Below are 25,546 nucleotides of genomic sequence, written 5' to 3' on the forward strand. Positions count from 1 at the left end.
TGCGCTGATCTAATCGCCCTGATGAAAATGTAACATGATTGCAAAATGCTCTCTGCCGGATGGGAAGTAATTTTAGTAAGCCGATTAAGTTTTATAGTCTCTTCATTATTTTGGTTGTACAAACTTGATTATTTTGTTAAATGGGTCTTGTAGCATTATAAGCATATAGTGCGGCCAGCTTTCCTGAATTAGATATAATTATAAACGGGACCCACTCAAAACAGACTGTTTTTTAAAGTCAATATGATAAAACCTTACGTGCAATGTCTGTGAATAATACTAAGTATGCAACCGCCGACTTTGACCTCTTGCTGTAGATGCTATTTTATATAATATTATATATAAATATAATGTGCATGCCCTCTTGAACATAACTTGTTGTACTTACCTGCCAAGTCTGCGGCAATCATTTGGCAAAGATAATGGCCAACCTAAGGCGTCTTGGCGGCCATGATAATGTGACCTTTCGTATCTGGAAGGCGCGAGGTCAATCCCGCAGATTTCGTGAAGGTCAAAGATCCAGCTAATCATGGTTGTAAATGCAGGAAAGGATCTTCGGATTGACCTTCAGTGACCTTTATTGGCTGGTTTGAAGGTCGATCACACCTCGAATGTCTCCAGAGGTCGTTTCTTTCATGGAATAACAGAGAGAATACTTCATAACAGGGCAAGGTGGTAATCATAAATTAACTTGAGATGTGAAGTTCATGGGTTCAAGTTCAGCTGAAAGTACAAGGATCAAACTTGATATTTGAGACATTTTACTTGCAAGTCAAGGTCATGTAACTTAATTTTGCTCTCAGATATCTTATTTGCTAAATTGAAAGATCAACATCTTTTATTAATATTCATCACTGCAAAGGGAGGCCAAAACAGGTAGATTAACACAAATTACAAGTTACCCCCAAAACACGAAAATACTAGCTCTAGAGTGTGTGGGGAAAGTCTGTTATCTTGTTGGTGCACACAGTTTCGGGGCTGGATATAATCATCAGTTTCAAGTTTTCCTCCCAGTTTTCATTTTCAAATCTTGCTTGATTGTTGAGTTAAAATGTCAGAGAAACAAGAAAATGAATATCATTGTTAGTGTGTGGCTGTACGGAATGTTGGCAAGAGTTATGCTAGGGTCAGTTCCAAACTTGGGCTTTGATGGGCAGTTCTTACAATCAGTACAATTGTAGAAAAGTCACCTCAGATATGGGGTCTGGAGAGGATGTCATCCGTAAAAACCAACTTTGTGTTTGTTGGCAAGAGTTATGCTAGCTGGGTCATGCAGTTCCAAACTGGGGAAAGTCAGTTTGGGGGAACAGAAAGTATGATATATAAGACAACAGAACACACAAAATGAATTTGTCATGAGCATGATCTGTGTACTTGTTTATTTATTCATAATTATACACTTTTATTTTTGTTCCTGCAAACAGCCCGACCGGCTTGGCAATGACCCATGCAGGCATAACTCTCAAGTTCTTACAATCAGTACAATTGTAGAAATGTCACCTTAGATATGGGGTGTGCAGAATATGTCATCCGTAAAAACAAACTTTGTGTTTGTTGGCAAGAGTTATGCTAGCTGGGTCAGTTCCTAACTGGGGATGGTCAGTTTGGGGGAACAGAAAGTATGATATAAAAGACAACAGAACACACAAAATGAATTTATCATGAGCATGATCTGTGTACTTATATATTTATTCATAATTATACACTTTTATTTTTGTTCCTACAAACAGCCCGGCCGGCTTGGCAATGACCCATGCAGGCATAACTCTCAAGTTCTTACAATCAGTACAATTGTAGAAAAGTCACCTCAGGCCACACCAATTTAATTTCTTAGTTAACAGATTTTTATTTTCAAAAAAAGATAAAAAATTTAGAAAAAAAAATCATGAAAACAGTTTTCGTGAATTTAAAAAAAAAATTTTTTTTTTTTTTTTTCAAAATAAAAATCTGTTAACCAAGAAATTAAATTGGTGTGGCCTCAGATATGGAGTCTGGAGAAGATGTCATCCGTAAAACCACCTTTTGTGGGTGTACGGAATGTTGGCAAGAGTTGGATGTTGTGAATTGATGGATTTTCTGTGTGCATTGCCCTAATCGTGTTCTTAGCTGATCTGTGCCTGAATACGCCATGATTAATCTTCCGCCATTTTGTTCCTTAGGGCTACGAGGGGTCACTTCTCAAGGTCACCACAAAACAGGTGGGTAACTCTGTCGCCGTGGCAACTGCATCCGGAATGATGATGAATGCTTGTTCCCATGGTTGTAAACTTGAGCCTGAACTAGAGTTGATGTGGCTAGAGGGACTAACGCTAACCTGAGGAATGACTGTGACATTGAACTAGACAAGCTGAAATATGCTGGTGGGAGAGTTGGTCGAAAGGAAGAATTTAACAAGAAGGAAAACTAAAAACTAAGTAAAAAGTAGAGCCCTTGGCTAAAAGCAAAACTTCTCAAATCATGGAATGTACGTCTGTTGCAGTTATGTGATGTTAGGAGCCATACACAGGCTCTGTTCACTTTTTGACTGTTCATGCAAGAATTTTCAATCTTGCATTTAATTGCTGAGATGTTTGGTTAAGTTATTTTACATCTTAACTTGGCAAATGTAACATGGCAAATGTATAGCTAAGTTATTTTGCATCTAAACTTACAATGGCAAATATAAGGCTGACTTATTGTATCAAACAATCAGATGTGTATCAAAAAGTTTTATAAATCTTCTTATGCAGCTGATTTGATTTTTGTACATGAACCAAATCCTTATATATATATACAGATGCACTTCCTAAATCCTAAATGCTTCTTTGCCATATAGCATTTTGCTTTTCCATGATCCGATTTGAGAATTGGGTACAAAAGTGTAAAAACTGCTTAGAAAACTCACAAGAAGCTTGTGAACAACGCAAAGTGGCTTATGTCTATCCGGTGTGAAAAAGGAGCAGCTTTGTTTGGCTCAAACCGCCCAGAAAAATAAGCAGATCCGTTTCTTGTACCCGGTGATGGAAACCAATGTAGCGTGAAACAGGATTAAGCGTTAAGCCCTCTCAGAATCTGCCACAATCTGCTTACGCTGAGGGAAATCGGATTAAGGATTTCCGCTGAAAATGATCCCGGATTATCTGACGCGTGATTGGTTCCGGCATATGGTGTAGGATCTTGGGATGTACGCGAGTGATTTTGGTGCGAGTCGTCTGCATTAAGATTCTATCAGCGTCTCTTCAGAATTTTTTATAAGGTTTAAGTGTGTGAAATAAACTGTCTTGGACAGTTGAAATTGTAGCTTCTGGAAAAACAGGAAGCCCAAAAATTAACAATACCTATTATGCCATCTTGTCCACTTTTTCTTGAAACTCAAAATCAAAACAACATCTTGAAGAGAGTGTTTCCTCTACATCTAAGAGGACGTGTGCCTTATTGTGACCTTTCCTTGCCACTTTAACCTTGGGAAAGGTCACTGCTACGCTTTCTTAAGTCACGGCCTTCATAGAAGAATTCCTCAAGTGCGTAGAAGTGTAAACGGACGACTTGTTTTTAGACGTGACCTTCTCTGCATCATCAAAAACGTTTCCTGTTTTCCGTATTTGTTCATAACCGATTGACGTGTCTGAAAACTTGTTTCCTCCGAAACGTCAACAAGTCAAAATAAGTGTCAGGAAAATATTCGGAACATGTTTTTGATATCAAGGTGTAGCTGAACCAGTGCAGATGTGTTTTTGATATAGAAAATTACAGTTTGAGAATGAAAAAACGTTAACAATAGTTTGGCTACAGGTCTAGGAAGATTGGATCCAACATATCACAGTCACGACATAGATGGTATTCTCTGTAGTTTTGCAAAAGGTTTTGTGGGTTCATCAAAAGCTTCGGATATTTAGAAAATCTATCAAAAATGACTTGATTGGTGGACGAAGAATCATATTATAGCACAGTGCTTGTATGACTGGAATTTTTGGTCATTTTTGTTATTTTCTTTGTCTTTTAAATGATTCCAATATTTTGTTTCGTCTTACTTCTCCGTCTGTCAAGGAGTTGTCAAGAGAGCCAAGAAGTTTCAATCTCCACTCCTTGAAATTCCCATTCATCTTCTCAAAGATTGTGACATTCGATCTTGCAAAAGTCTTGAACCCCACAACCACAGCGACCTTCCAGACATTTGACCTTCAGAACTGTAGTCACCTGTGCCTTGTTTGTAACACAATCCCGTCATCGCCATGGTAACCAAGACCATGTTGTTGGCAATTAGACCTTGCTGATTTAGCAGTCTCCAATAATGAAATTCCGAAGATTTCTGTAAGGGAATATTTTTCAGGTTTAAGACATCGGAACATTTTTCATGGAAGCTTGAAAGGTCGCTTGAACTCCCGATGACCTACCCAGAGGTCTTTGCACCGATTAAACAAAGTTTCCCAAAGTGCGGCCAAACTTTCTCAATAAAAGCTTTTGCTGTGAAAATATGACAGGATCTTGCAGCTAGCATGTAAAATGAATTATTGCAGATGCTATATTCAACAAAAGTAAGCTTCGTACACTCATAAGACTGAGTACTGATTGATTTGTGATGATTTTCGTCAGATGTCCGATAGGGATCACTCGGGCGACAGCTCAAATGCATTAATTAGATGCCTGAACTCTGAACCCTAGCTCACGTGATCAGGTAACGCGTCATATCCACAGCTAGCGTGCGGTGCCACAGGTCTCCAGAACAATTTTATCATTGCAAAAAGATTTTAACCTTCAAAAGAGTCAATCTTCTAAAGGAAGAGAATAAAAAAAAATAGGGTTGAGATTTCTACAATGGTTCAGGTAAGATTTACCAAGAAACAATTATGCCAGGAATGTACATTTACACTTGATATGCAGTGCTTCAATTACTACTTTTTCCACAGAATATATTTTATGGTATGAAAGATGATATGTAGAAGTTCGTGTAAACTTTGTTCTTACTTTGTTATCGCATTCCATCCCATATCTAACCGTTTTTTCCTGTCCACATGCTACCATGGTTACAGGGAGGGAAAGCCACTTCAGTAAGTGCCTGTTTATCTTGCAGTCTAAACAATCAGGCACCTTATCGTGATAACACGGGGCACCCGCCTGGGGCCCATCACGCCGCACTGATGTGATTGGGGCACTAATCATGGACCACCTTCTGGTGTGATGTCACAAATTGCAAGGAACAAAAATTACAGACTAATTTGGGGTGATTTTTGGCACCTACACAAAGTTCACGAAATTTGGGTTGAATGTCACTTCTAATTTTGGGGAAGTAATTTCCACGTCGTAATAATATCACAGACTTATCACAGGTTGATTTGATAATATGAAAGAAGGAATGGTGGTGGATAAATTTTGCATTCATGTCGAGGAAGGTTGAATGTGTTTTGTAAAGATACCGCGACACAATTTCTTGTTTCTTGCATAAAAAGGTAATAACTTTTGTGTGGGAATAATGCATTCTAGCAGATTTATAATTAAGACAGTAACATGCACCTGTGTCAAGGAGGAATTTATGAGAGACTCTTGGCTTTCATAGTCCGTCATTTTTCAGTCTTTAATTTCTCTAAGAAACAAATAATTTTGTTGCAGTAGCCTTAAGTCACAAGAAGTTGGATCTTTTGATTGGCTGTTCGTCATCTTCACACTGATTGGACAAAACTGAATTCAGACCACAGTGTATTGAACAGTGATTGGTCAATAAACAACCAACCAGAAGTCTGGAAAGTTCTCTTCACATCTCAAGTTACCACACAGTGACTGAACCGATCAGAATGGTCTTTTTAAAGTTCATTTTCCAATTTTAAAAACAAGGCTAGAGAACAAAATGTTAGTAAGATGTAGGGAATCCTTATATAAAATTCAATTAACAGATCGAGATGTTTAAGTCTCCTTTTTCTTTCTATATGATGTAAAACAGGTGATTTACATGTCCGTGCCCTGCTAAAATTGATCTAATGAGAAAAGGAAGGAGACCTGGCCCAGTGGTACTTCAGTATTCACTCTCGGTCTTCAATTTAGCCCCATTTTGATCCGTGCCGCTTACGGGATTCGGGGTAATTCCCTCGCTTATTTACTCCCAGGGTCTGGAAAACGAGCGAAATTCGTTATGGGAAATGGTTCTCAGTTGTGGCTCTCCTTGCAAGCGATGCACGTTCAACCTTGCGTTGTAAAAGAATTGTTTTAAAAGGGAAATAGCTAAAAACTTGAAAAAGAAGGTGAAAAAATATTTCTGGACAAAGGAGACAAATATCAAGATGCATGCAAAATCAACCAAACTGGAGAACAAATTAAAAAGAAAAGCTATCAATAGTTTAATAATTTGATTCTTTTTTTGATGGGCCATTTTCTTATTGATTAAGGAGATTTTACTTATTTTACTTATTCTGACAAAAACACCGAATGAGTATTTTCTGCACAAAAAAAGGGGACAATCATCAACATCTAAATCAACTCTCTCCAATTTGGCAAATTCATAAAAATCTATGAATATTTTCATGATTTGATTCTGTTTTGGACGGGCCATTTTCCTATTGATTAAAGAGAGAAGAAAGCGATGTCATCTGTTTCCTCCTAAGGAGTTGTATTGATCTTGGAGGAGAGGAATGATGTGTTCCCATCAGATGAAGGGGAGGGAGGCGTGAAGCCTGGGGGATGATAATCAGTACGAACATGCACGTTTACTTGTCGATGGGTCCAGGGTTGACTGAGGACTAAGGAGGGCTCGAAATCCTCTTCCTGAAGATCCTGCAAAGAATCTTTTTTCTGTCATGATGTCATGATAATGTGAACAAATTTCCATCATTTTATTCAAATTTGGACATTTTTATATCTCAACATGTCTTTTATATGTCAGGCCACACCAATTTAATTTCTTGGTTAACGGATTTTTATTTTCCAAAAAAAAAAAAAATTTTAGAAAAAAAATCATGAAAACCATGCAGGCCAGCCTTCTGTTTTCATAATCTTTTTTTTTCTAAAAATTTCTTTTTTTTTGGAAAATGAAAATAAAAATCTGTTAACCAAGAAATTAAATTGGTGTGGCCTCAGCATAAAAGTTCATCCGAGTTGGTAAAATACATGATAAGAAATAAACTGTTCTCCTATTGAAAAAATTTCACAGACCCGAATTTCGACCGAATCACTCTGAAGTGTCTTCTTCAGCAATATGTACACACTATTTTCTCCATCATTAGGTTGACGAAATGGTTTTAAAGTCATTCCGTCATATGCTGAAAAATTCTGTTGAATGACGGGCGCTGTCTAGAGCCCTGACCAAGTGTCATCATAATGATCCTGTAATCTTCTGTATAACTGAATACTGCTTTGGACTTATGCAAAATTATAGGCATCAGATTCAGAAATAACTTCACAACTCCAGTTTGACCTGTAGTTAGAAGTGCAAACATGGCCTAAAAAGCATGTCAAACCCTGCACTGTAATACCTTGGCTAGGAATTTGCTCAGGATGGTCTTTACTTTATGAATACCCAGTTTCAGGCTGGTACAACGAGGTTGATGTACAGTTCTCATTTTCTGGAAGGGACAAGATTTACTTTTATTTGATTTCAGAATTAGGACGGACATAATTATTTTTTGCACATTCCCTAGATCTTAGTTATGTATTCCTTTGACATCAGGACTTCAAATAACACAGAGAGCACATGAAAAGTGTTACTGGCCATTACAAAGTGATGTTATTATTACTGGCACTGGGAATTGATGCTAAAGTTAGTGGAAAGAAAATTGAATTGCAGTTATAATAACCTTCCACCAGTGAATTATGCGGTGACCAAAGGAAATCTGGGGCCCATTTCAAGGAGTTGTAGATGCAATGATAGTGTTCTCTTTCCCCGTAGCTTTGATTATAAGATATATTCCAGGATTAATTAGTTTTTTATGGTCACAATCCCTTTGGAGCAGTATTTTTAGATCTGACTTGGCCAATGAATTTTTCAAAGAGCGCCAGCCAATGCTGATCAGAAAGGTTTTCTTATTGAAGAATGTTTAGTTTCCGTTTTACACATGTACAGAAAAGAAATTTTCTTTGACACTGGTAAAAGGGAAGCGAGAAGCACTTGACTGTTCACACAACTGCTGTAGTACACATCAAGGCTGCTAGGGGGCTTTTTGGAGAAGGTTGTGACTTACATCTATATATTTAGAGAAATCTTCAAAAGAACAACACAAATTATTCCATTATGTTAGAAGTTGTGTTTTTAGTTAAGAATTAAGAAATTAAGAAATAAGAAGAAATCCACAAAATAATGACACACAGATCATTGAAATATTGTAGATGTTTTGTTTTTAGTTAATTAAGATTCATGAAAATAACCAGATTTTTCCTCTGCAAGCTGAGAGAAGGACGATTGCGTACAGGGCTTCCGAGCGGATTCGTTAAGCGCTAACGAGGTTTGCTAACGAGTTCTCGTCCAGTCTCGTCATCCAACACCTTGCACCCAAAGGCTCATGGGAGACAACTAGAAGGATCACCGCGCCACCATTTTGTCTCCGAGTTGGAACCATGGAGGTCGCATGAAGGTCGAATAGGGTGTTTGCGTGTGACGCCATATTGGTTGGTTGGATGGATCCAAGATGGCCGCTGCAGTCATTTTGAGGTTCAGGGAAATCAAATTAGATAGTCTTGGTTCTCAGCCATTTTGTGAAAAAAATGCAGTTGTCAAAGTTCAAAAGTCAAAGTCAAGTGTCAAAGGTCAAAACAGGACTTTGGGAAAAACTGCAGCAAATTCTAAAGGTTAAAACACGACTTTTGGGGAAAAAAATGCAGCAAAATGTCAAACAAGACTGCATAATGGGAGGAGACCTTGAATTGTGCTATATCTACTCCTTGAAACTGTGTGTATCAAGGTAGCAATTTAGCGGTTATTTTTCTAGACTAGAGAACTGAAAAATAAGATGGCCCGGGATGCATCTTTAACCAACCAAAATTGGAGACGCATGTCATAGTCATCAAATGATGACTGCAAACTCCCGATTACCTCACGGGGAAAAGAAAAAAAGTATTTTTCTTCTTTTCCGGCCTTTCTCCATGGCTCCAACGGAGAGGCGACCACCGAACAACCGGCACCCATGCCATGTTATAAACACAGCCCCAAACGTAGCCACTCCATGGCCATGTCGAAACACATTGTCAAGTCACCAGCGCAAAGGGGCCTGCTGCCCCCCTCCCCCGTCACTACTGTCATTCCGTTGCCATCCAAACTGTCTGATGTGAAAACCAAAAAACTGTCTTAAACTCTGTACCTAAGCAATTGATCCTCAAAACAGAATTATAATCTTTGTAACTTTAAAGGTCTTATATAGTGTCACAACCAAGGCCTTCTAACCTGTGCTCTTCTTCTCTCTCATTCCCCCTCTCTCGCTATCTCTCTCCCTCACTCTCCCTCCCCCTCTCTTTATATTTCTCTCTCCCTCACTCCCTTCCCCTCTATCTCTCTCCTTCTCTCTCTCCCTCCCCAGGCCCTTTCCATCTTTTTCTCTCCTCCCACCTCCCCTTCTTTCGCTTTCTCTCTTTCCCTCTTTCTTCTACTTCTATCTCTATTCCTGGAAGAAGTATTGCTTGCATCAGACCGTTTGAATGGCAACTAACACAAAGTGTCACCAGTGTACGTGTATGTGTCGCCCCGAAACACGCCCAAATACGGCAGGAAAGGGACAACTTTGCACCCAAACATTACAATCTTGTCAATCAGTGTTCGGAAAAGTATCCCGAAAAACTAGAAGCATGCTATTCAGTTTTTTCCATGTCCCACTCCACACAAGTAATCACAGCGCCAAGGTCACTTCAAGGACAACAAAATGGCGGTCCTCTGCGTAAACTGTAGGTCGATCAGCACGTTATACAGCAGCGAAAAATCAGGTCAGCTTGCGAAAGTTGAGACAACACTGCACCCTGTCAATCAAGCGACAATCACCCAATCAGACGACGCGCACCCAACCATCGAGTACATTCCACTGTACCGCCACCTCATCCGCCATCCAAGTTCGGCCACGCTATACATCTAGTAGAACACCCCCATTTTGGAATCTAGCAGTCCGAACTGATCATTAGTTTGCCTACCGTCGGACTGTTTGATTGTGTAAGGCGGGGGGAGTTGGGTTGTGGCCGTACAGTCACCAGCGTGCACATGCGAGGCCACCTAACGTCATCCGAGATTCGCACGACACGCCAAACACGATTTCCCTGCGCAATCAGCGCAGAAGTATTGATTGATTATTGGTTATTGATTGGTGATATTGTGTTTTTGCTCTACAGCCGGTGGGATTCGTGACATTCGAGTCAAGGGCTGGTGCGGAGGCCGCTAAGCAGGCACTTCAGGTGAGGCTTTTATGCAAATTAATGGTAATCAGATGCTAATTAGGCACTCAAGGTTAGGCTTATGTAAATATGTGGTAATTCTATGCAAATTTATGATGATTAGTAAAATATTTGCATATTGATATTGGAAGGATCAGAAGTGAGAAGAGTGCGGTTTTGCAATCTTAGAGTTGGCAGCAGTGAGAAAATGACTGTTTCAAGCTCCTTATCCCCAAGGTAGTGAAAGCTACAAAATGTAGCTTGCTATGAGAAGCCATCATCATCATCATGTCGGGCGGGTTGCCCGGACTAAGTCAACCCTCTTCCTCCAGTCGCTACGGTCCGCCATTAAGTGCTCTAGATCTTCGGCCCTCACCCCAAGGTCCCCAGCAAGTTGGTCTATGTAGGTCCGTCGGGGTCGCCCGACACTAGAGTGTCCATGAGTTGGTGTCCAGAGTAGGAGTTGACTTACAAGCTCATCTTTGACCTTTCATCATGAGAAGCCACTCCACACAAAATGTGGAAGTTATGACGTGCAAAGCCTTCAAACACCTTCAAGAAAGTTTGCCATAACCTGCCAAAGGGGATGTAAGCTTGCAGTTGAGAAAAATTGATGGATAGATTATGACTGAAAGGCGTGTTGTTGTGCAATTGTAGAGTTGCAGTGAGAGAATGATGATGATTTCCCTCTGAACATAAGGCTGAGCACCTGCGACAGGAAACGCACAAAAAAATCAATACAGTCGAAAGAGCGACTTCCTGTAGGTGTGGATTATCGTAATCCCAGCCTAAATGGAGAAATTATAACGGAGAGGATTGTCGTTATGTAATCTTGGGTTGAAGTGAGAAAATGACTGCCTCAAACCGATAATTTTCCATGAGGTCGTGTGCGATAACCTGAAAGATTCGATGATTCATGGAGATATTACAACAGTGAGGAACCTTACTTTGTAATCGTGAGTTGCAGTGAGAAAATGATGATAATTTCTGTGTTAGCACAAGGTTCAACACCTGCTGTTAGGAAATGTGCCGTTACTGGCATCAGGAGATGTACAAAAAACCACTACAGTTGGCAGAATGACTGGTGATTGAAAGAGTGTTGATAACTGAAGGAGGAATCATAACTGAAAGGAGTGTTGCTTTGCAATTTTTCAGTTTCGGTGAAAAAATGATGATACTTTCTGTGTTGGCGCAAGGTTCAACACCTGCTGTGAGGAAATGTAGCATAACCTGCAACAGGATATGTAAAAAAAATCAATACAGCCGCCAGAAAGACTTCCCCTAGGTGTGCGTTACCGTAATCCCGGCCTAACGCGACTCTCAGCGTTTTGATGGACGGTTACTACCACCGGGGGAAACGCTTGATCAATCTGGACCTGTCCTCGGGGCGTCGTCACTCAAACATAATTGTTGCCATGGCGATCCCCACGGAGACGGAAAAGCGCTGATGGGGGCAGATTTCTCCTGTCGTTACAAATTTGGGGTCGAGGCGGAAACCGTTGCCACGGCAACAATCAATCGGGCGCGGTTTGCGGAGTCTTTTTAACGAGGGTCTCGCGTATCTTGATTTCGGTGTCGGGAATTCGAGATGCTGCTAAAACCGCAGGCTTGTGTTTAGATAAAGAAGTTCAATACAGACCTTGACGACTTGACGGAATGCTTGCAAGGCGTCCTTAGCTGCCCGCAGGGAAATATTGGTGTGATGATGGCTTTGTACTTCTCAACACCTGGATTTTATGGAGCATACCCACAGGATTTTGCCACATCTTCTATAAGGATTTGTAAAAAAAAGGATATTTTTTATGGGACACTGCACGTCACTGAAATATGCAATTTGTTAACTTTCGACCAGTCCTATTCAAAGAAATGTACAGTAATTCTTGATTTGTTGCAAATGGTAAGGCCACACCAATTTAATTTCTTGGTTGACGGAATTTAAAAAAAAATGCTAGATTGGAAAATCAACATGAAAACAGAATCTCAGAGGAAAGTTTGTACTTTGGTGCACACAGTTTCAGGGAGTGAACAGGGCAGGTGCAAGTTTTCACCCCAGCCTTCTGTTTTCATGATGCCCTTTTGCTAAAGCAAAAAATAAAAAATCTGTTAACCAAGAAATTAAATTGGTGTGGCCTAACCATGCGGCATGCAGAAATGATTTTTTCCTGCAGAGGCAAGAACTTCCACCGCAAAAATTGAATGCTACGAACTACTCCCTTTCCCCCAACTGCTAAAAGTACCGACCGCAATATTAAATGGATTTAAAGTATACAAATATGTAGAGTACAATTTAGTTTGAGACCTGTCCAACAAAGATAAAGGTTTACAAGAAAATTGCTCATGTCATTTAATGTCCATCTTTGCCCCCAGCCTGGCAAGGATCTGATTAGAAAGTGGTTTGATATAGACTGGAGTGTTTTATGCAGGGTTGAGGCAGATTGTACCTGTATCTGTGCTGCAATAACCCACAAAAATCAATACATTCCTTTCAAATCAAGCGATAGTGGGCATTAAGTCAATGGCCCACAAAATCCTTTTAACTAAATGTGATCCTACTACAGTAGGGTAATTTTTTTGTGTTATATTTTCTGATTTGCATTGAAACATGCATACTTTACAGTTGAGCAAAAGACTTTTAAGCCAATTCTTTTTAAAATCCTCTCCTTCGACTGTCTTTTACCTCCCCAACTGAAGTCAGGTACCCATTTATACACCTGGATGGAGTGAAGAAAGTGTTAAGTGCCTTTTCCAAGGACACAATGACTAGCCAGGAATCAAAACTGTGACCTCTCAATCGCGTCGCTGGCATAGCCTCATGGCCATTCAACGCCTAAGTTTACCATACTAATTTTAACGTTACCTTCGCTGAGAAGGTTATGTTTTCGTCAGTGTTTGTGTGTGTGTCCATGTGTGTGTGTGTGTGTGTGTGTGTGTGTGTGTGTGTGTGTGTGTGTGTGTGTGTGTGTGTGTGTGTGTGTGTGTGTGAACACGATAACTCAAGAATGCCTGAATGGATTGTCTTCATACTTAGTATGTGAGTAGGTCTTCTTAAGCCCTCAAAAGGATTAGATTTTGGGCCACCTAGCAGATTGCTATGGTACTGCAGTGCAACTTTTGGGTTTGATATCTCATTTATATATCTGTTTTCTTGTTGTCCAGGGAGTTCGTTTTGACCCTGACATGCCCCAGACGCTGAGGTTAGAGTTCGCCAAAGCCAACACAAAGGTTCAGAAGCCGAAGCAGAACTCCACGACCCCGCAGGTCGGCATTCCCGCAATCGGACCACACTTCGCCAGGGAGCCTTGTGAGTACCGCTTTTTGTTTATTTGTTGTTGTTTTTTTTGTATGAAGTAAACATGTCCCTGTGGGGACGCAACCTGGCTGCTTGGCCATCTGGATAAAATTCCGTGGATCCTAGGGCCCGAGTTCGAGCCTAGGGGTCAACTACAGCTCGGACACGTTGTAAGGGAATGCATTCGTCATTTTGGATGGTGACGCAAAGCCGGCGGCCCCGTGTATGAGGGAGCTTCGGGCATTAGCCTCAAGCGTCAAACCTTAAACGTAATAGAACCCAGCACACTTATCGATAAGAGTAGGGTTGACCCGGTGTGCTGGTTGTGCACCAGTGCTTATATTTCCCAAAATAAGTTAGAACCCTGGTATAGCACACCTGGCAAACTGCTTCAAGGCGTAACACACTAGTTTGTCCTCTGAATTGGCGGTAGATTTAAAGAAAAGCTTAACTTTAAAAAATCAATAGATAACTGCTAAAGATGCCTGAAGGCATAACACACCAGTTTCAATAGTGTTGTAAGAACAAGCTCCAAATTAGTACCAAGTTTCATACAGCATGACAGATAGGCTTGCCTTGAAACCATGCAGAAGTCTCAAGTCTCTATAAATATGCCAGAGGGCAGAGAAAGTGATGTTCAAGGCAGAATTTAGTTACACAGAGAGCAATAAGGTTAGAAAATCAATACATCCCCAGCAGTATGATATATCTGTTATGCCAAGGGCATCAAACATACCCGATATAGTCTACATCACTGGACAAAGTTCTGAAATAGGACTACTGCTATCACAGCTTAAAATTGATTCACGCGTACACTTAGATATTGTGTTAGACTGACCCACAGACTTGGGTTGCAGTATGTTACACGAGGGAGGAAAAAGGGCAGAACACTAAAATTTATCATTAATTTTGTAATGCTTGTCATCTTCAAGTTATGTTGTAATTCAGACTTACACTTAGATATTGTGCAAGACTGACCCACAGACTTGGGTTGCAGTATGATACACGAGGGAGGAAAAAAAAGGGCACGGCACGATATTTATCATTTGTACGATATTTATCATTTGTAAAGCTAGGGGAAGTTGTGAAATATGATGATTTCAAGTTAACTCCTAGCTCAAACTTGCATAGATATTGTCTAAGGGTGATCTGGGTGACTTGGGTGGAAGTGTAATACATGAGGTAGGAAAAGGGGCACCACACGATATTTATCTTCCCCAACGCTTGTCAAAGTTACAGTATTTGATGGCTTCGTTAACAAGTTATGTCGTCATTCAAACTGAAAAACTGCTTATCTTAGCTGTAAAATTACTGTTGCTTGATTGGGAAGGAAAATGATGTAATATTGAAAATCTATTGTTTTCTTCCAATAAACTATAAAGCTTGTACATATATATGAGCAGCTGGGTAAATTTTATGATAAAAAACTGTCATCAAATTATTTTCTCAAGCTGTTAAGTTGTTCACTTCACAAATCATTCTTCCTTCTTAAAAGTCTTCCTTCATCGGTCTCACACTTAAAGCCAAAGCTGTAAAATCTACATTTTACGGGTTTCCAATAATGTGATAAACCACCTCCATGCTTACAAGGGTAGAAACGATTTTCCGTATTGTCGCCTATCCTGCGATTTGTCAAGGTGTTTGGGCCTAATCACAAAAGGCAAACGCTCAATTTCACAGGCGCAATTTCTCACTGGTGAAAAAAGGACATCAATTACATTTCACAGACCAAGGGTGAAAAAAACCTCCCATCTAGAAACATTTTCATCCGTGATTACTTAAAGCAATTTACATCTAATTGTTAAGTTCAACGCTCAATTTCACAAGTGCAATTCCTCACTGGTGCAAAAAAAGGCGTCACAGATCAACAGAAGCTGAAAAAACTTTCTCATCTAGAAACATTTTCATCTGTGATTCCTAAAAGCAGATTTTACCAGATTTCCCATAAAATAAAAAACCATGTTGATGCTTACAAATTTAAGACGGAAACAATTTCTGCATTGTCATCAATCCAGCAATTCATCATGGTCTTTGGCGCTAATTGCTAAGCTCAAGGCTCAATTTCACAAGTGCAAAGAAAAGACATGAAGGACTGATCACAGACCAAGTGAGGATGAAAAAACTTCGAATTTTTCGACTAGAAACATTTCAATCTGTGATTCCTAAAAGCATCCAATTGTTAAGTTCAATGCTCAATTTGATATTAGGCCTTACTGGAGCAAAAAAGGACTGATCACAGACCAAGTGGGGATGAAAAAATTCTGAATTCCTCAACTAGAAACATTTCAATCCGTGGTTCCTAAAAGCAGAAACATCTAATTATTTTATTTATTTATTTATTTATTTACACTTCTCCAAAACTGGAAGGCATGGCGGAACAGGTGAACCCCCGCAGGGGTCACCTTTTCAAGGCCGCCATGCCGAAACATACAAACTGTACACAATATCAAAACATAATAATACAATATAAATGACCAATATAAATGAATCAACATGGTATTCAACTTAAGTTAACTTAACAAGATATACAATACAAAGATAGAAATAAATTAAAGAAACTGCACAAGATACAATAATGAGGTAGTATTACAAATTAGCGGGGCCTGTTTGCAACGCAAGTTGCACAGCTGCATGCAAGTAACCAAGAACAGGGGTCTTCTAAATTGAATGATTGGCGGAACCTGCTTCTCATGAATGAAATGAGATTGCTCTTGAAAGTAGTCACATCATTTGCGCTTGACGCCCTTGCTCCTAGCCCTCTAGTTACAGCATCAAGTCTGTTCCATATTGTGATAAAGCGAGGTATGAATGAGGACGCAAATGTTGAAGTTTTTACTCTATGTGGAACTAACATGTATGCTCTAAGACTACGGGGCGTTCTTGTAGGAAAGTTAGCTAGCCTGGCTACATCCGAGTCAAACACCTTTGCATGGGACTTAACAAATGTTATGACATCGGATACATCCCTTCTGTAAGACAGAGGTAGCAAGCCTAGGCTAGACAGTCTTGACTTGTAGTCGAGGTGACCTGCGGAAGGCCCAAGAATGAATTTTGATGCCCTCCGCTGGACACCCTCAAGAAGGGCTGTTAGCTTACGTGACGTAGGGCTCCAAACTGGTGAGCAATATTCCAGTACACTTCTGACAATGGAGAGGTACAACGCTTTCCGAATGTCAGAGTTTGAACTGAAGCCTACGGTACGCTTAAGAAAGCCAAGCAATGAATTTGCTTTAGCTACTGTACTGACAATGTGGTTGTCCCACTTAAGGTCCGATTTTGCTGTGACACCGAGGTCAGACATGTTGTCCAATACATTTAAAGATGAACCTGACATGTGATAGTTGTAAGTGATAGGACACTTGGAACGAGTAAATCTCAACACTTTACACTTGGATAGATTAAAACTCAGCTTCCATGTGTTACTCCAGTCGTGCAGTGAACAAATGTCCTCTTGTAACTTCATACAGTCATTTGTGTTGCGGATCTCACGGAAACACTTACTGTCATCCGCAAAATTATGTTCAACACTCAATTTCACTGGACTGGTGCAATGCCTCATGACGCTGAAGCCCATAAAATACAGACCAACAGAGGAAGAAAAAACATTGAAGTCTTCTCATCTAGAAACAGTTCAATCCGTGGTTCCAAAAAGCAGAAACATCTAATTATTATGTTCAACACTCAATTTCACAGGACTGGGGCAATGCCTCATGACGCTGAGACACAAAAAATACAGACCAACAGAGGACGAAAAAACATTGAAGTTTTCTCATCTAGAAACATTTCAATCCGTGGTTGCTAAAAGCGGATACAGCTAATGGCGCAGAACATGTAAACCGAGAGTGGAAGTGCTTCTGACGGCCGATCGCGATCGGTAATGCTGTTTCGGACAATTGCTCGTATTGATCCGGCTTTGCTGGAATTTGACTCGATCGTTTGAAACAAGTCAGATGAGGGATTGGAGGAGTGTTTTCTCCTTGCAAGGGATGGCAATGGCATGGACTGTATATAAGGACAATTCAAACTCTACAACTGGATAAAATTCTGAGATTTAATTCCGGACGTTTCGAGTCCCATCCATCACTCTTCTTCAGCGTCACTTAAATGAACTGGCAAAACGAATACAATCCTAGCAATTCTTAACTGGGAAGACTGTTTGAGAAATTAAGATCAAACAGTTTTGGTTAAAATTTTGAAACAGACGTTTCAGACAGCATTCGGTATCTCAGTCACTGGCGAAAGATAGCGGATGCCGTCTGAAACGTCTGACTGTTTCAAAATTATATCCATGCCAGTTGCTTGAGTAACTATTTTTGGCGATGACAACAACACTTCTTGCGACAGAGTTCATGTGGAACGGTGTTGACCGATCAGAGCCTCGCCGAAGACAGACCTTTTCGGCCGTCGCTCTGATCGGATTACATGACCCGACTCGACCCTTTTGCGGTGCGCAATTTCTCAAAGGGCTTTCAGACTGCAAGCTAAGTTCATAGGTCACACTTCGACAATCTCTAGTGTGTGTGTTCGAATTACAAGGTAATCTGAAATCATCATATTTCACAAAGGTTGCAGAAAATAATGACTTGTGCATTTCTGCCCCATATATATGTCGGACTACAACCCATTAAAGTTTCCAGGTCAGGCTTAGACAATACCTAGTGTACATGTAAGTCTGAATTACGACATAACCTGAAATTATCATATTGCACAAAGGTTGCGGATAACAATACGCAATTGCATCAGCCTTTTCCCTCCGTATCTAAATGACAGTATTGTACAAAACTACAACCCAAGCTTCAAAGTGAGGTTGAGACAATATCTAGAGTAAATCTGGATAATTATTTTACTTGAAACAACTTTGATAGCATGCTGAAAATAAATCGTGTTGTGTCATGTCCTAAATATATATCAAACTGTCAGCCCAGTCCCTGTACACACTGTAGCTGTGAGTTTGAATTAGGATGCGACTTGAAATCATCATATTTCACAACAAGCGTTACTGATGATAAATATCTTGTGTACATGCCCCACATGTATTACACTGCAACCCAAGCATACAGGTCAGGGTTAGACAATATGTACTGTGAGTCTGAATTACGATCTAACTTGAAGTCATCAAAGTTCACACAAGCGGTGCAGATCATATAACTTGCAATCTTACCTCCCAAATGTATCAAACTTCAATCCGAGTCCCCAGGAGGACCGCTTCACAAGTCATTATGAACATCAATTATTGATGAAGGTTAGACATCCAGGTAATAAGATACGCCAAAAATAGTTACTCAAGCAACTGGATAAAATTTTGATTCAGCCCAGTAATAAACGCATTGCTGTCCAATTTGTTGTTTCTTCACGTTTTAAAGAATGATGTTGAAGTGAAGATCAACGTGAAAACAGAGTCTGAGGGGAAAGTCTGTTCCTCCATGATACAAACAGTTTCAGGGAGAAAATATAGTCGTAATTCAAGTTTTCCTCCCGCTCCTCTGTGTTCATCTTCATCCTCTTGCTAAATTTCTTCATCAAAATGTCTTAGAACCTTGTGAATGGGTCTTTGTAGCCTCCATACCAGGCTCGCTGGGGCCTTTTTTTTGGCTTATGATACACTTTTGCTGACGACTAATTTTTGTACTGGGTCGTTTGTGCAGCCAGTCGGTAACTATTTGACCCAGTACAAAAAGTCATCAGCAAAAGTGTATCATAAGCCCCCAAAAAGGCCCTAAAGGGCCTGCTATGGAGGCTATATCTTTGTAGCCTTTGTTTTGTACAGCTTACCACTCGGGAACATTGAGGATTGCTTCACACGTCGTTATCATGAACATCAATCATATTTTATCACCACGTTTCATTCAGGTGGCGCTTTTATAGCTGCCGCACTTACAAATATGTCCCTGAGTATGCTTCACAAAAGCGGTGTTAAAGGTGACTCATCGCTGCCATCGGATGTGTATCGAAACAGAGCATGGTAGATGAACTGTCTCCCCATCTTTCGAGCACAACGGTCCGACGGAAAGAGTCAGTTACCACCCAAATTCACCACTGAAAGTCGACAAGACTGACTAGGAGGGAGGGTGGTGTGGACGAACAAAGAAATTCCAAACTTACCAACCTTCCGAGAGATGAAACCAGCTCTTGTGGGACTAATTTAAGTCAATATCCGGATCTGATCACGATCCGCTTAGTAATCAGTCCGGGGGTACTCTCCAAGCAGATGTCGTGAATGGGCAGATCGTCATCGTTTTATCATATACCGTTTTTTTTTCGCTAGCCCATTGACGGTCCGACAGGGGGCAGAGGTCAGAATGGGCTAGCGAAAAAAAAAGGCATATGATAAAACAGTGACGATCTGCCCATTCACGACCTCTGCTTGGAGAGTATCCGTGGGTTCGGCTGGAGGAGCTTAGGTGTAAAACCAGAAAGGTCAGGACATACATGTAATGTGCGTTTTTGGTCTAAAAATGACCGAAAAAACTCAATAAAATCATTTTAAACATGAAAAAAGTACCTAGAAAAAAACGTCTGGATCTGGAGGTATCAACTCACTCTATACCTGCATACCAATTTCAGCTCATTTGGCCCAGAAATGACTGAGATGAATCGCTTTGAAGATTTGACAGGAGAAAGAAACATGACCAATATAAAACAATATATTGTGCCCATACTTAAGTATGGGTGAAATATAATGATGAATACAGCAAAATGTACCACCACTGTTGTCAAAGGAGCGGTTTATTGTAAATTTACTGTAAATTTAGGGCATTTTGGGTACAGTTGTGGATTTGTTACACTTTCCACTTAGATGTCACAATCAAAAATTTGACATGTTCTGTAAGTGCAGAAATGTTCGCGGTGGTTTTACGTTCGCAATAAGCTCTTTGTATTTTAGATGAAAGAATTCAGTTCCACAGAATTTCTTTCCTTCGGCCCTTTCTCCAATAAACATGCAGTAGTAGCCGGCGTGTCTGGACTCGGAAAATCATTTCAAGAAACGAGCTTCGCTTACCGACGGCTTTCTTACCCAGGAGCGATGGAGTTATGGTCTCATGTTTCAGCCATATTGTCTGTCGATGGGCTCAAAATACTTTTAAATTCCCAATCTTATCCCAATTTTATCTGAATCGATGAATTATGTTTGCTTCTTAATGAAGTCAAATTTCACTATACACGTAGATGCTGACAGAATCTCTACCAAGGTCTCCTCAATGGACTGCTTTTTGTGAAGTCAATAAAGAAATACATCAAACAAATTTTGAAAAATGAAGAAAAAGAGTGCAAATTTTGTAGTTCTTTTTAGCCACAATGTCAGTTTATATCATCAGTCTGCACATTGCTATTTAGATCTAAATGTATCTTCCCAGCCTCGCTCTCCTATAAAAATCTCTTCTTCTCTTTATTTTTTCACCTGTAAAACTACAAATGTTGGTTGGTATAATTTTCATCATCCACAATGTGAGTTTTTATATCAGTAGTTTATAGGTTGATATTTGGAGCCCTGTATCTCCCAGCTCCGCTCTTAAGCTGCGATAAAAATGTCTTCTTCTCTTCATTTTTTCACCTGTAAAACTACAAATGTTGGTTCTTTATCATTCACAATGTCAGTTTTTATATCAGTAGTTTATAGGTTGATATTTGGAGCCCTGTATATTCCCAGCCTCGCTCTTCTATAACTCCTCTCCTCTTCATGGTCGTCTATTTTTAACCTGGATCGCGGCGGAATGACTGTGGGGAATTGCGGGCGATATAGGTCTGATGAAAATTGATTTTTTGTTCGGGAGGTGCTGTAACTTGTCTGTCGGATGGCATTTGCTCCGAGATCTGTTCAAGCGAGGTCTATTTATAGCGAAGGAAGGGACCGTTACTCTTTGTCTTTTTTTTTTTTTTTGAGATCAAATGTGGTATATGTTGGCACATTGGCAACCAAATCTGTAGTGTATTTTTGGCACACTTTTGACAGATTAGCCAAAGGGCTCAGTGGGTGTCACTCCACTGCCAGGGAAGGTCGTGTAAAGTGCCATTCCCAAGGAAACAATGTCGGCGCATGTTTTTTGAGATAATATTCAGTAAATAGGTTGTAATCCACTGTGTTAAGGGCACAGTATTGGAAGGCGGAGCCCAAACTGCCGATAATCTCAGATATGAGGCCAAGCAGTAAAGAAGAAGAAACCTCTCCTTTTACCACCCCAACCGAAGTCAGGTACCCATTTTTACACCAGCAGTTGGAGTGAGAAAAGTCGTGCAAAGTGCCTTTCCCAAGGACACAACGTCTAGCCGGGAATTGAACCCGTAACCTCTCAACCTCTTGTCTGCTAGCCTAGGCACTCGGCCGTTCGATGCCACACTGTTGCAGGGCTCGAAATTCAGTTTTGGGAATAGGTGCACTGGTGCACCCAACCTATAAAATTGGGTGCACCAAAAAATTTTTGGGTGCACCACATAGAATTAAGTAGAAAGTAACTATTGTAAGCAAAACCTAATGACAAACCTTACTGTTCCTCTTCATGCGCGTTTGGCACGCGATCTCGGCACACAATTTTGAAGCTTTCAAAATCGAAATAAACTCAAATTCTAACATCAAAATCTTAAACAAGTACTACAACAAAGATTTTATTATTTTCTTACACTTAGATGTCAAGAATATGCTGTCTACTAGTGTGCAGTGATACCTTGACACATTAAACCGTACAAAAATATTTGGGTGCACCAGTGCACCCACAGTAAAACATTAGGTGCACAGCTCCAAAATTGGGTGCGCTGGGTGCACATGCACCCACTATTTCGAGCCCTGCTGTTGTAGGCAGGATGGATGCATGCTCGGTGGTTTCCTGAGAGCTTGTCTGAATTCGGTAGAAATTTTTCTATTAAGGAACGGCAGGAATCGAACCCGTAACTTCTCAATCTCTTGTCTGCTTGCCCAGCCCAGGGCTGTCTCCAGGACTCGTCCTTTCGCCTCTGGACGGAAATTTTCTTGTTGGGATGGAAGAAAAGTCAACCCCTTTCATTCCCAAATAATTAATTTCATGAGATAAAACTGATGAAAATGTACTTTCTTAAGCTTAAGATGACAAATTCAACAATAAAAATTTAAAAATCGGCTCCCAAGCAATGAGTGGGACGGAAAAACAATTTAAAGCTGGAGACAGCCGTGGCCTAGCCATTCGGTCATTCGATGCCACACTTTTATAAGTGGGATAGATGCACGCTCGGTCTTGTCTGAACTCGGTATAAATCCGTTATTCCATCCGACTCCTAAATGGATTCCTGTGTTATTCATAGGTTTGACATCGTTAGTTTTGGATAGATCGAGGCGGACGTCGGTAGGAGGTATCGGAAAACCGTTCCTCACTCGGCTCCGAGGGACAATCCGGTTTGTCAAATCTCCGGGATTGTAATTCAGCTGGATAGGAGATGTGTAACCTTGTTTGTCAAATTCTAACTGAAGGCCTTTTCAAGGTACTGTATTGGTCTATTTGAGCCCTGCAAAATGAAATGGGTATCTGGGTAGAGTATTGAAATCTAGTTTGTCAAATTCTAACGGAAGTCCTTTTCCAGACACTGTATTGTTCTATTTGAGTCCTGCAGATGAAATAGGTATCTGGGGCTCCAATATTTAGCAGGCCCCAATACTGTGCCCTTGGGAAAGGCACTTTACACCTGTTTCCTCACTCGACTCTGAATTCGAATTCGAAAATGAGTACCTAACTTTGGATAGGGACGTCCTTTTCAATGGAGGTCCTGTGTTTGAGGAGAGCCACACCCCAAGCCCACAACACTAATCGAAAAGAGTATGGGTCCTTCCCAGTGTGAGTGGATCAAACATTGCAGTCCGGTCTTAGGCAGCATGTAACTGCTCTACAAAACTGGTGTGTAACACCCAAAGGCTGGTGTTATGGACCGATGTTGAGGTCATTGGACACAGATACAGGTAGCCAAGACAGAGATTGTGGAGCTACATGGTTTATTCCTGACCCCCAGGATTCCAACACATAGAATGACAGCATGGGTCTTTCTCAGAACGAGGCTGCCTTGGACTATTCCACTCTCATGATGGGGGGTTACAATTACTAAATAATGGTCTTACATGTGTCTTAGTGGGTTCATAACAGCGGGTATGCAGAGCAAACAAACAAGCAACAATTCCAAGTAAAACTTCCTGTGCATCTTACACATACCTGTTACATCACTGTTCCCCTCAGACCTTGAACTTCAAGATATTCAATTTTAAGACTTCTGATCCTTCAAGATCTATAAACAACAGACTTGATGAACTACCATCAGATCCTCAGTTATTGAACTTGAAGTCGCGTCGTCCGATATCTCGAGTGACAAATTGCGCTGTCAGACGATTCTTGCCTACAGCGTTGCTGTTTCAATAAAATAAACCCTAATCAATGAAGCGCCGCCCTGTGCCCTGTTTATTATTGATTCTTAGTTATTACATTTAGTGATTTTGCCAGGATAAAGGCATTTATTTGCTGACAATATAATCTTCATTTAGATGAAAGATGAGACTTGAAAATGATGTATTGTTTGATAATCTCCAAGCAGATCCACGCCGGGCGCGAAAATCGTAGTATGCTAGCCAGAGAGGGTCCAGTCATCCAGAGAAGGTTCAGCAGCCCGGGCTGCTGAACCTTCTCTGGATGACTGGACCCTCTCTGGCTAGCATACTACGATTTTCGCGCCCGGCGTGGATCTGCTTGGAGATTATTGTTTGAGGCATATCTGAATATGTTTTAAAATCAGTCACTTAGGTCACGAAAGTTGCGTAAAGTTTGGAACCCCAAAAAATAGTGTAAAGTAAGTATAATGAAATATATTGTAGCTGATGTTTTATACTGAGTGTGTTATACTGGTTAAGGAATATAACAGAAGCTGGTGTGTTATGCTTTAGGGTGGTTATACCAGCTATACAGATACAGAAGCTGGTGTGTTATGCTTTAGGGTGGTTATACCAGCTATACAGATATAGAAGCTGGTGTGTTATGCTTTAGGGCGGTTATACTGGCTACTAGTATACAGATACAGAAGCTGGTGTGTTACGCTGAAGGGTGGTTATACAGGCTATACAAATACAGAAGCTGGTGTGTTATGCTTTAGGGTGGTTATGCCGGCTATACAGATACAGAAGCTGGTGTGTTACGCTGAAGGGTGGTTATACAGGCTATATAAATACAGAAGCTGGTGTGTTATGCTTTAGGGTGGTTATACCGGCTATACAAATACAGAAGCTGGTGTGTTATGCTTTAGGGCGGCTATACCAGCTTTACAGATACAGAAGCTGGTGTGTTATGCTTTAGAGTGTTTATACTGGCTTAACTGATACAGAAGCTGGTGTGTTATGCTTTAGAACAGTTATACCAGCTTTACAGATACAGAAGCTCGTGTGTTACGCTGAAGGGTGGTTATACTTATCTTGAATACAGATTCAGGTAAATGTAGATACCATGACAAAGAAAAATCATGCTTTAGAATTTACTGTATATTCAATAACAAGTTGCAACACTTTTGGAAAACTAACTCACCAAATTTGAATGACACTTTTTGACCCCAAGCATTAAGGACTTCAATTCAATAAGAATATGATCCATGTTAGATATAATTGGTTGGTTGATTGATTGATTGATTGGTTGATATTTGATATCAAATTAATGTTGTAAAACGTTTGGAAAACTAACTCTCCAAATTTGAATGACACTTTTTACCCCATTTATGACCTTTGCAATTCAATAAGAATCTGAACCATGTTAGATATGATTGATTGATTGATTGATTGATTGATTGATTGATTGATTGATATTTGATATTTTCCAGATGAGCTGGGAGGAGCCTTCTTCACAGGCGTACCTGAGGCCTGGGCCCACCACCCGTGAGTCGTTTGTTTGTTTGTTTACATACAAGTGTTTTTTCGAGTCTAATTGTTTGTGTTAAAGATGTATGTTCAAGCTGGTA

At 40.4% G+C, this 25,546-nt stretch overlaps 1 protein-coding gene across 5 annotated transcripts in view; it reads left to right on the top strand.

The window, feature by feature from the left end:
• Positions 1 to 25,546, top strand: part of LOC136425471 (RNA-binding protein with multiple splicing 2-like) — a 150,053-nt gene that overhangs the window by 111,177 nt on the left and 13,330 nt on the right. For 4 of the 5 annotated variants that reach the window (XR_010754050.1, XM_066414354.1, XM_066414356.1 and 1 more), the window contains 5 exons: positions 2,160 to 2,198; positions 5,010 to 5,027; positions 10,270 to 10,332; positions 13,468 to 13,612; positions 25,409 to 25,463. Coding sequence is in view for 4 of the 5 variants with exons in the window: in XM_066414354.1 (XP_066270451.1) it covers positions 2,160 to 2,198; positions 5,010 to 5,027; positions 10,270 to 10,332; positions 13,468 to 13,612; positions 25,409 to 25,463 (320 nt within the window). In the remaining variant the exon portion in view is untranslated. The remainder of the gene's footprint in view (positions 1 to 2,159; positions 2,199 to 5,009; positions 5,028 to 10,269; positions 10,333 to 13,467; positions 13,613 to 25,408; positions 25,464 to 25,546) is intronic. The other variant, XM_066414355.1, reaches the window with a different exon arrangement.

This window comes from Branchiostoma lanceolatum, chromosome 19, assembly GCF_035083965.1.
Source record: "Branchiostoma lanceolatum isolate klBraLanc5 chromosome 19, klBraLanc5.hap2, whole genome shotgun sequence".
NCBI lineage: Eukaryota > Metazoa > Chordata > Leptocardii > Amphioxiformes > Branchiostomatidae > Branchiostoma > Branchiostoma lanceolatum.